The sequence below is a fragment of the Calonectris borealis genome, chromosome W, assembly GCF_964195595.1.
Source record: "Calonectris borealis chromosome W, bCalBor7.hap1.2, whole genome shotgun sequence".
NCBI lineage: Eukaryota > Metazoa > Chordata > Aves > Procellariiformes > Procellariidae > Calonectris > Calonectris borealis.
Window position 1 is genome coordinate 2,084,089 of NC_134351.1, and position 12,305 is coordinate 2,096,393.

The window sequence follows — 12,305 nt, forward strand, 5'->3', positions numbered from 1 at the left end:
GCTTCTTTCAAAGTGTTCTGTCAATATATTTCAATTCACAACTCAAATTACTACTTACAGCTTTTCTCTTTGTCTCTCAATTTGTTGCTCCCAAATGGGGTAAGTCCTACTCTTCTCTCCCCTGCACAAATTCCAGTGCCTATCAGTGGCTTTCACGAGCTAATTCTATTCAATTATGCTGCAAAAAAGCCATATATTCTATTACTTCTCTGCCTATTTAGGCCCACTGAAGGATTTCATATGCTCTAAAGTTAAGAACAAAGCCAAGGAAAATGGAAGGGAGATTAGGACTTCCCAGTAACAGCGACAACCAGCTGTTGGATCAGTTCAGCTGAAACACATTCTGTGCTCCTAAACAGGATGCCTCTAAACAAGTATTCTCTCCTCAAAGAACCAGGCTTTACTAGGATGAGAAAAAGACTTCAGACACTTTTTGATACAATATATTTGGTAAGTTTGTGGTCGGGGAACAAGGAGCATACAATTACATCAACTCAAGTCTTGTTAGAAAGAACAGCACTGAAAATATTATGTATTTATGTTATTGCTAAACCTTACTGCTTAACTTTACACGATATTGAGCTCCCCCTGTTTCTAACAGGTCATGTAATGAAGTGATGACTAGAATTGGCCAAATAGTTTAGTTTTTTTGTAAATTTTTATGAACATGGATTCTTCCATGAAAATGCTCACATTATTTTAATGAAATATTCTTTAAAAAGTGGTATCTCTTGTCACATTTTGTTAGATCCTACTGGAAGCACTAATACTCAATTAAGATTTGAAATAATTAATGAAAAGAACGAATACGTACAGAAATACTGAATACAACATTTCTGAGAACATGCACTAGTTCAGCTTTCAAAAAAAGTTTGACCAGTGGTCAGGCTGATAAATTATTTAAATTACACAATATTAAAATATTCTTAGATATCAGCTTCACAGATCATTCTTTTTTTTCTTGTTTATCTTCTTCATGATCACCGGTCTGCTCTTGTTGGTTGTTATCTTCAACAAGACTTTTAAGACGTGACAAATGGTGTAAAGCCCTAGACAGGAAAAATGAAGACTTTAACAACAGTGTATAAATCACTACTTACATTTAACACAAAACTATGTTGATTTCTTACAAACAGCTTAACAGTTTTAATGGTATTATATACAGTTTACATCTCTGTGTCTAACTCTTCCACTTACTCTGTTTTAGAGATTATAAAATACGCTAAGATGTTTTCTTAAAAAGATAAAACACTTTTTGGAACTGAAATTTTAAATAAGTTCTCAAATACAGGTGCTCACACAAACACACAGTTTCTATTAAATTGTTATGGATGGATGTTTAACACAGGATGTTAAACTGCAAAACATTATGTTATAAAATAGCATATCAATACTGAAAGTTACTATTTTTTTAAATTAAAAAATCTTTTAATTTTACATTGCAGTATAAAACTATACTGCAACACTGAGTTTTGTTCAAACAAATGTTCTATAAAACAAAACCCTATTTTCCATTCTGCCTTTTCTCAAACTTATTATTTCTTTAGTCACTTATAATTGTTCTTATAACTAGTGGGACTTTGTTGATTTCATTAATGAAATATGTTTTCTAGCAATTATTTTCTCCACTGTGGTGAAAAAAAAGTAAGAAAATATTTTGTCCCATATTACAAACTTCTCCAAGTCTGATTATTTTAAAGTCCATCTATGTGTAGCAATAATTAATCTATTGATATAGATGAAATACAAATGTTTATTTACATCTCTGCAACCATTCATTAGATATTTCTCTGCTCCATGAAGTGCCATGTTTTTAATTATTCACTACTGGCTTATTCTGAACAAAGTTTTCGTATCACATGACAACTCTCTCAGCTAATTTATCATTCCTTTTCCACACTTTCTGAAAATGCTGAAAAGTCAGAAAATCTATAGTCACTTACTTCTGAATAGAATTAGTAAGAGGGATTATCTCACTGTCACACAGTTTTAATTCAGTCTCTGCTTTTTCAGAAAGCTTAAAAAAAAACAAACAAAATTGTTAACTGAGGGAAGGAAAAGTAGCTGAATGTGACAGAAAACGTGGAATTTTTCTAGCACATTGCATTGGAAAGTATTGCCAACAACTTTTTAGCATCATAAAGTAATTCAGGTTGGGAAGGACCTCAGGAGGCAGGCTCCTGCTCAAAGCAGAAGTTACAGCAGGTTGCTCAGGGCTTTATCCAGTCAAATCTTGAAAACCTCCAAGGATGGAGGCTGCACAACCTCTCTTGAACAACTTGTTCCAGCGCTTGGCTGTCTTCAGGGTTAAAAAGTTTCTCCCAATGTCCAGTGTGAACCTCCTGTTTCAATTTATGCCTGTTTCTCATCCTTCCACCATGCACCACTATGAAGACCCTAGCTCCATCTTCTTGATATCCTCCTCATAGGTGCAGGAAGACTTCTATTAGGTCCCCCAAAACTACTTCTCCAGCCTGAACAAGCCCAGTTCTCTCAGCTCCCCACCATAAACAAGTGCTGTAGCCCCCTAACCACTTAGGTGCCCCTCCACCAGCTTATTGATGTCTCTCCTGAAGTGAGGGCCCTAAACCTGGATGCAGTATTATAAATGTGGTCTAATAAGTGCTGGGGGATAAAGAGGGACAATCAGTTCTCTTGATCCATTGATTGTGCTCCTGTCCTTCTAGCCCCAGCCCTGCTGTTCCTCCTTTGCTGCCAGGGCACACAGTTGGCTCATGTTCATCTTGTACCTACCAAGACCTCTTGGGCATTTTCAACAGAGCAGCTCCCTAGCCAGGCAGTCCCCGGCCCGTATTGCTGCGAGGTTTTCTTCCTTCCCAGGTACAAGGCCTTGCATTTGCCCCTGTTTAATTACATGAGGTTCCTGTCGGCCCGTTCCCCCAGCCTGCCTGAGCCAGGTATGTATGGAGCATTTCATTCACTACTGAGTATAGGACACAGTTTAAAAACTGTATGCAAGCAACATTATAAAAGAGGTAAAAAGATAATAAAGTCTTACGAAATAATTTTGAAACAAGAGTGCCAACTCACTGATGCCAAAGGAGACAGGGATAGAGCATTTGAGAACGTCTGGCTTTTTAAAAGTTTGGTACATGCCCCTGAAAGCCTAGAATTAATGGGAATATTATCAGAAAACAACTTTTCCAGAACAGAGCTATTGCTAGAGCAGCAGAGGAGAGCACAGTCTGCTTCCTCGGGCAGGATTGCCTGAAATGTCGCCATCTCCTGGCCTACAAGGACTGCTTTCTGCAGCACTGCTGAGGCCACTGTTGAGTTACTGACCTGCCACACGATGCCCCTGCAAACAGGAGAGTCTGCAGTGGAAGGTAACACAGAGCCTCCAATTTGCAACAGCAGCAACAAGACACAGGGGATTTAGGGCACAGCATATATGCTCCTGATGCTAACTGGTTTCAATCTGCTGGCAGTGCTCTTTCTAAGATGACTGGAAACTGAGTCTATAAAAGGACTAACAATTTTTGTCAGAAATGTACACGCAGATAGAATTTGACAAGATACAACATAAGGAAACTGGCTACTCACTTCTTCAAACTCTTCCTTTTGCTCAGTAGTTTCATTCTGGCTCAAACTTCCCTGAATTGCTTGAAGTTTAAACAACATTAGCTTCAAAGCTTCAAGGGGCCTGTGATGATGACCTCCAGAAAGACTATTTTCCTAAACCAAAACCCAAAGAATTTGTTGTGTACTGTGTACTGCACTGTAGATAAAACAAAACAAAACGAACAACTTCTGAAGCTTCCCTGAAACAAGTTAAAGGCTGATTTCTGTGAGTGTTTCCCTCTACCTATTCTTTAAAGGTCTATTTATAAATCGTACATGTATGAAGCTACACTGGTTCATCTTAATTTATGCCATTGTATGGTCAGTGAAATCACTGTAAATACATACATTGTTAGGAAGACGTGAAGCAACACAAAAAGGCCTCAGCCCTGGCTTGTGTAAAATAATTCAAGAATATTAAGACTGTCAGTCCTTGTAATGCTATGACAGCAGCGCTGGAACATGTTTCAACATTTCCTAACTGCAAGTAAACTTCCTTAATGATAAACATAGATTCATTCATATAATTAGCATCTATATGATATCTGCTCATTCTATAATCAAAAAAGCAAATTAACTCAATGTGACAAAAATTTGTGGATAATCTAGAAATACTTATGTCTAGAAATGGCTGATGATCTAGCAGAACCAAGAGAACAGGAAGCATGACAGATGAAATAACAGTGAAGCACCATTCATCAGACAGAATAATTTGAATTACTCATGCACACCGTTAGGTTCTGTGTCAATTAACTCCTTCGGGAAACAGAAGTATGTGTCACAGTGGAAAAACTTAAAAGGTAATGCTCTGTTTACTACAAGATGGGAAAACAGAATCTTAGAGCAGTTACGATTCAAGGACAACAGGGCAGAAAGTAAAGGAAACATACCAGTACATAAATTAATAGTATGCCTTTAAACCAGAATACTGGGCTCAGTGCTCATCTTCCTAGATGAGAAAAGGATGAAGGGTTCATACAATCAAAATGAAAGACTGAGCAATATTAAGACAGCCAAGAAGGTGATTAATATGTAAGAATGAGAATATAATAATGCATAATCAAAAGAGTAAACTCAATCCATGATCCAATTCCAGTGCAACAGCATAAATAAGAAGAAATATATTACTTAACTTGCCTCTTGAACTTGACTCATACCCAACAGTACATCAGCCAGGCTAGGAAATTAGTAGTATTTAATACACGAATAACAAAAAAATTTCTTCCTTTACTCGAGGCAGGAAAATTATTATTTAAACAAAACATGGAGTGTAAAAGTCAAACTCTTACTAACCAAAGCATTTTATAGTTAGATGCTTTCTTAATCGTAATTGTGACCAAGGGTTAGATTATAGGATTTAATAACTGTATGAATTCATCATGCTCGAATATGATTAAACTACTGCAGTTAGACTTTCTACTTTATATATTATAGAAGAAGAAAAACCAATTTACAGGTATTCCCCCTTCTAATATTTACCAGCCTTACATATTTTGGGCAGTCACTGAAATAAATACTCAATTTTACTGACCTTATTTTTGTCATTTAAACAGTCTTCCAAGAACTTATGTATGATATCTGCCTTGGGGAATGGTAGAGCATTCTCCATGTCCTCACAGCACACAGGCACTGGTGGTTTGCTAAACCAACATTACACATGCAATGGAGAATAACAACAGGTTTATAAACTAAAAGAATTGTTTTAGGATATAGTCATTATGATGAAACCAGATGTATTGCATCAATGCAACACCAAGGGGGCACCGAGTAGTCCTGTCAGCACTGTGGTGTATGTGTGAGAAACACACAACTATTTTTTCCAGTTTTGCCAGTATAATCAAAACCTGGGTAGCCACAAAAATCAACTAAACAAAAAAGGCAAGGTAAGGACTTCTTAGCTATAATTTATTACACATGGGTGTTTTTCTTACACCTGGTACTCCTCCATTAATATTCAACATCTAAAGAAAAATAGTATCCTCTGCTTACTGACTTCTAGTTCTTCTACAGTCTCTAAGGTATTTTAATTTAAAGCTAGTAGTCTCATAGAAACAGATATTAATGAAGCCTGATTTCCAGGATGTTCTCCTATGTGGGTATTCTGGTGGCTAGTAGGAGACTAGATTATTAGCATCTCTCTCAATGGGAGCATGAATGGTACTGTTTCTATTCTCATGTGCAAGAATGCTGCAGTTGGAGACTTTTACTCACCTGTTAATATTGCTAAAATTAACCAATAGTTCAAAATCTTCTAGGGTAAAGACAACACCCAGAACCACATACACCTAGCTGCTTCTTAAAAACTGTAAGAAACTGTAGGAAATTCTAGTATTGATTTTTACTATTCTTTGATCCTGTGAAATAACCTTTCAGTTCCTAAACAATTGAAATTTCACTTTCAGACTGCTCCAAAACTTCCCAAGGCCACGCTGCTTTTTTAAATGTTAAAAAAACAAGTATTAAAACCACTATTAACTTGTTTCTCATAAACTATTAATCACAGTATGTCAATTTAAGTTCCACTAAATAATTTTTCTCTTGAAATAAATATTTCTTACATATCATTGATATACAAAAATATTATTAAAAGGCAACAATAAGTAATATTGATAGCAGTCTTTGCAAGTCAATGAAAAAGGGAAAGCAGTGCACCAATACCCTGACCTTGAAATAGCAAACATTTAGCATTAGCAAGAAATCTAATAGTAAATCCTTTCTTTATGTACATGCCACATCACCGTTACTTATAATCTATAAGCAATTAAGTACATTATGCATTTTCATGAACAAGTTATTCCAAAAGATATGTTTACTTACAAAGCACCTGGAGCATTTTCCCATGATCTTTCTGCTCCTAGTATATCTGTTGTAGAAGGACTGCCACCGTTTTCCAGAGTATTTGACAAATCTTCAGTTGAACTCTCCAGACCTTTGTCAGCCTTCAAGGCAAGTAGCTTAAGCCGGTCTTCTAAAAAAGAAGGACACAATGTGTCCAACCCTCTTCAAGGGCATTATTTCCACTTTTAATTTTATGTAATACTCAAAGAAAATTAGTACAGACAAATTAGCACTGGAAATATTTTACAGAGAATACAGCCCCAATACAACTTCTTTGGATATCTCGGTATGGCAGTATGGCATGTAAATCATCAGTACCAGATGGATCTGCAAGGTTCTAGCCAGGAGAGTATTTAAAGTAGTCAAGCGTTTCTTTTCCTAACTTATGTAAAACAAGTATCATATGCAGGATTCAAGATTATTTAATGTTTTTAATCTGCTTTCATGCTATAGAAAATATAATTAATATTAATTCACAATGCAACATTAAATATTACTTATTAATACTGTAAGTTATTAGGTTAATTTTCTTATTATTTTGTACAGCTGCTTTTACAGACACCTGGGAGAGAAATCCTGCAAACATATACATGCAAATCACATATACAATCACATACAGGACTCACATTTAAAAAAGGTGGAGATAAGCACTCAAAATGACAGACACATTCTCATAATTTTTTTTTTATACCTAGCCTGTTCATGATTGGTAAAATTTTGTGTGTAAAAAAAGATATAACCTTATATTTAAAGTTCATCATGTATACACATTAGAAAGGTATTTGCATACACTTGCATATCTGACATTTTGTCACTTTGAATTCACAACATAAACAACATTTTAACTTAGTTTTTATATATAACCTCTTGGAAAAAGGGAGAGATCAATATTTATGCTTTGCATAACAAAGAAAAAATATTTTTCTTTTTAAATGAATAAACTTAGAAGTGAAGGTAATTAACACTTCGAAACGTTAATCTCTCATATCAAAGCAAATCTTGCTGATATTTCATAATACAAAGATGGTGCTTCACCATGGGAGCGTCACCTCCCCGCTTCTGAAGAGCGATGGCCTGCTGCAAAGGGTAGCTACATGAGAGGTTCCCAACGAAAGTCTTTACAAAACTAAAGGCACTGGATAGCCTAAGTATATGGGTTACAAATATCTCCTGCGGACTGTGTGAAGTAGAGAAAAAGACTACACAATAAATGGTATTTCTTACCAATTTGACAGGTTCATTTACACTATGTTTAGGAAACTCTCTCCCTCAAGGTTACACTTTATGTAATTTAATTTAATGCTTGAAATTCTATTAAAATATTCATGGAATTACTGTCATTATCTGGCAGTAAGGTACTAAATATGCTACTGTAATAAATACTTTGCTGTAAAAGGAATGCTTAAATATTGATTTATATATGAAAACTTACAGTAGAAAAGCTGTTTAACTTAGTCAACTACTAGTAAGTGCTTTGAGTCATTTGTCAAAGATGGATGTGAATAAATCTACTGTACAGTGCAGTCAGACTAGCATGGCTAGAGAGTGTTGGTTTAAAAAAATGTATATGTCTTTATACACATGCCCTCAAAATTAAAAAAACAAGCTCTATGAAATATAGTTACCTCTGAATGGCTTTTTGGTGTGTCTTGAAAACGAGTTATCAAATTGGAAGCATGCATCTGGATTGTCATAGTTGTAACTTTCTTCTACTTTGTTATCCCCTCTCAGATCCAGGCAGCTGTTTTGTTCAAAAAAATTAGAACTGTCTTTATCTACGGAGTGTCTTTTTTTCAGGATCTCGAAAGTTTGTGAAGAGGAAGCTTTGCCTTGTATATTAAAATTTTGACCATCACTTTCTTTAGTTGAATCAGAAACAAGGTTGTAACTCTTAAGCCAGACTGGGTAGTGAAAATTGGGAATACTACTTATCCCTGATACACTTAAGTCAGACTTCTGACTGGTAAGCCACCTTGGATAATTCTTAACAGGAAAAGTGTTAGACTTCTCTTCAAAAGACAAGGGTCTCGAACTTCCTTTAGAGGAGACAGAATCGTACGTATCAGATATATACCCATTGCATTCCTTTTTGCTGAAGTCTTTGTGTAGATTCTGGTGAGCAATAGCTTTCCCATTCTCCTGGAGACTGAAACAGCTTTCAGTATTGAGTGGTGAGGTTTGGTAAGGGCAGAAAGATGTTTTAAGTGACCGCCTGTTCCACTCGCTACTTCGATGCCTTCGTTTAAAAGGAGTACACTGGACAAACGGCAGTGATCCATCTGCTGGAAATGCTAGCAGATCATCCGTCGCAAGACTAATCAAGTCTGGGTCACACTCAGTCTCCCTTCTACAGGGTGAAGCAAGAGAATCCAGTCCTATGTGCTGATTAAAATCGTCCAATACTGAAAAACAAAGATCTTTTACAGGAATTGCTAAATTTCAAGCATACCAAAATGATAATTTGTAAAATCTAACATGAAGTAATAATTTAAAGCTGAAATATATTCTTTTACCAGGTGGTACTGAATTATAGTTCTTGCAAGAGTGGTTCCGTTTCTAATCAGAATCTTGATAAAAACCTTACCAGTCAAAAGGTACCCCTCCTTTCATAGTATACATTTACAGCTTTGAGTATTTTCTTTATTTATTTAAGAGAAACAAGATTTCAACATTCTACAGTCCATTTTTAGTTGCACATTCAGAATTGTGTATTTTGCAGATACATCCTTAGTATTTCAGTCCTACTAGCGACACTTCCTCTACACAGTAATGTTAGGGATGACCTTCCCCATATTGAAATGGAGCACATTTACTAGAGAAAGAGATGGCTAAAAGCAATAGCTTGCAAGGCAAGTAGCCCGATAATGGGCTTATAGACCCATTTTATGATTCTATGGAAACTTGCATGCTGTGTAAGATTTGGCTTGGCAGTTTTTCAGGGAAGAATTATAGCATTGAATCCTTTTATTTTTTACTGAAACTATGAAATACTTTGATTCACGAAAATAGGTTTTCCTCAGCTACTACATGGAAGCTATTTTTTCCTCACTTCAACTGTAATATCAGTAAGTGAAATCTGTATATTACAGGCTATTATAACATACAAAAGATACATGCAGACTAGCTAATATGTGAATGGAGCTAATGAGACTTCTGCAAAGAACAGCAACAGAGAAATTTCAGAGTAAAATATGAGCAGATGACATCTTTCATACAACAGTCTCATTTTTAGTGATAATCAGAACGCTTATTTTTCTTTGGGAAGTCAGTTAAACTTAAGTAGAACATGGTTTATACTAGAAAAATATAAACTGAAAGCTAAACACAGCTAAAAACTAGCTGTCTTGATAAGAGAAAGAAAGGAAAGGTGTGAAGCTAGAGGAAGGTTATAGGCTACGGTGAAGAAAAAAAAGCCCTGAATAATACAATATGCTACCATAACTGTCCATGCCAAGCAGCCTTTTTCAGGTACAAAGTTTGCCTGTACTTAGGACTTTGTTATTTTAGATGTAAGGGACAAGGCATTTGCAGTATAAATTAGCTCAAGCACAGTTAGATCTTCTCATTAAAGTTCATATAATCAATTAAGTATTTATTTATTCAAGCTAACTAATAATGACAAAAGCCAATTAAAACCCATATACATTACCCTGTTGGTTTAGACTCCAGACCCAAAAGTGCATTCCATAAAAATCAATGGATAAGGGGCAAATTTTGTTCTAAGACAAAGCAGTATTTAAGGGAACTCCTTCAATTAATTAGATTCTGGTGTTACTTACTCTAGAAAGGAAACTGAGATTTCTTTTCAAGACTCAGGTTTAAGCAATGATTTACACTGTCTTTAGCATATATTCACATATAGAAAATACAATTTCTATTCCATACTCTGGAATTTATTATTGCATCTATGAGCGTGGTCATGAATTCTCACCAATCCACCAAGTATTTACGAAAAAGCATTACAGAGAATGACAAATATTGCTAGCCATGACCACGCATCATTTACTATACCGTAAAGACTTGCAAGCAGTTGTGTGGGGAATAGTCTGTCAACAAACACATGGTGTGCGACAAGGAGTTGCAACAGCATTGGCAATGAAAAGAAAAAAACCCAACAACGATAACAAAAAACCCAACAAACACCAAAACTTATTAAAAGACATATTTGCAGAAGACATACCATGTTTTACTTTGGCATGATGCTTTGAAAACTCAACTCGTTTGGGAGTGCTTTGACATATGCAGATTTTTCCAGTGCTTATTTCTGAAGATGTGAGACTTCGATCAAAATCTTCAATATAAGCCTCCAGAGCCTCAGATGCAGAGCTGTAAAGCTTGTCCTTGTAGTGAATCAAACTGTCTGAATATGGATTATTGCTGTCAATGCTATCACTTGTTAAAAGAGAAGATATTGTTGAATCAGGAGAGCAGATAGTGCTTTCTTTTATTGAGCTTGTCATGATTTTTATCCAGGTTTCTATTAGAATCTTCACTCATCTTTTTAATCAATCTAAACAGAAAAAGAAACAAAACCACAAGTGATCATCTGCACTGAAATGTCTTCTCATAAGCTGTAACGTATCTAGGATTTTTTACTTGCTATGTAATTTTATTATTCTCCTAAAAATTACTATTTAGCTATTCAACTTGCTGGTTTTCAAAGAAGTTTGTCATATATATTTGCCACCCCTAAGCAAAGTAAAAGGTAGAAAATAAAGGCTCTGGAAAAAGAGATAACAATAGGGAAAACTTCTTGTATATTGAAACTCTAGTAGTGGAAAAAAAATGTAACACGAGAGCATGAAAATCTAGCTCTTCGCTAGTTCTAGAGGAATCTCAGTACCCTGCTTTTGCAAGAACAGGATTTCACATAAGAATTGCTGACATTTGTCACGAAACAATTCAGCAAAGACACACAGAAGTATCATAACTTTTGATTTCAGAACCAGCACAAGAGTACCAGACAAAAAACAGAAAGAAAAGTAGCTTAGATAGTATGAAAAACTAAACAACTCAATATAACAAGAGTAGGAAGCCACTACCCTTGCAGATATTTTTATATAACCAGAATGGGTACACACAGCAAAAGAATTTTACAAGCCATATGGGAGCACTTAGAATTATCCTATCCATGCAATTTAGTGAACCCAATCCAAACTGCCTTTGTAACCCCACAAACTGTAAATCGAAGAGTTGGAAATGCAGGCTTGTTCCAAATGCTGTAATCAGGATAGTCAAGGTCACTGAAAGAAACCCAACAGTTCGTTTCACCCTTGTAGGTAAAATAACCATTTGAAAAATCTATTAAGGTGTTAAGAAAACAAGTGCTGCAACAAGGAACAAAGATTAATATGTTATATCCAATATCGCATGTGTATAAGGATCATCATGCAATAGCAGCATAAGGATTTATACGAAAGAAGCACAAGACCAGCTCTCCCAAGGCCGAGGTGGTTTTCCCCGGAAAGCCGGGGAGCCGGGCTAGGCACCGGCACAGAGGCCTCCCGGGGCCCCATCCCCACACAACACCCCCGGGAGAGGCAGGCCAGGCCCGCACGGGAAGACCTGGCCGTGGCGGACACCCCCAGCCCCCTCCCCCTCAGAAGACACAGTCAGCACGGGAAAAGAAGCGTCTAAGGCACCACAGTCCCTCCGCCATGCCACGAGGGTGCACCATCCTAGCTCCTGCCCGCCCAGCCCTCCCCAGCCCAGCCCTGCCCGGGAGCCCCAGGCATCCCCACCCCACAAGAGCCGCTCCTCCAGGCTTTGCCGCGCAGCGTTTTTGAAGGGACCGCGCCCCTTTGCAAAATGGCGGCGCGCAGGCGCAGGGGCGGCCGCGCCGCCCTGCGGGAGTTGTAGTCGAAGCCGGGCGGCAGGCGCCGCGC

The 12,305-nt window shown here is 36.9% G+C and overlaps 1 protein-coding gene across 1 annotated transcript; it reads right to left on the reverse strand.

Annotated features, from left to right (window-relative positions):
• Positions 1-877: 877 nt before the first annotated feature.
• LOC142074665 (lung adenoma susceptibility protein 2-like) lies at positions 878-12,208 on the reverse strand. Its single transcript, XM_075135437.1, has 8 exons — positions 12,162-12,208; positions 10,601-10,930; positions 8,046-8,822; positions 6,400-6,550; positions 5,114-5,222; positions 3,565-3,696; positions 1,944-2,017; positions 878-1,049 (listed from the first exon to the last, which is right to left on the reverse strand). Exons 2-8 carry the CDS (start codon positions 10,878-10,880, stop codon positions 947-949), a joined length of 1,626 nt encoding a protein of 541 aa, XP_074991538.1. The 5' UTR covers positions 10,881-10,930; positions 12,162-12,208; the 3' UTR covers positions 878-946.
• Positions 12,209-12,305: the final 97 nt, after the last annotated feature.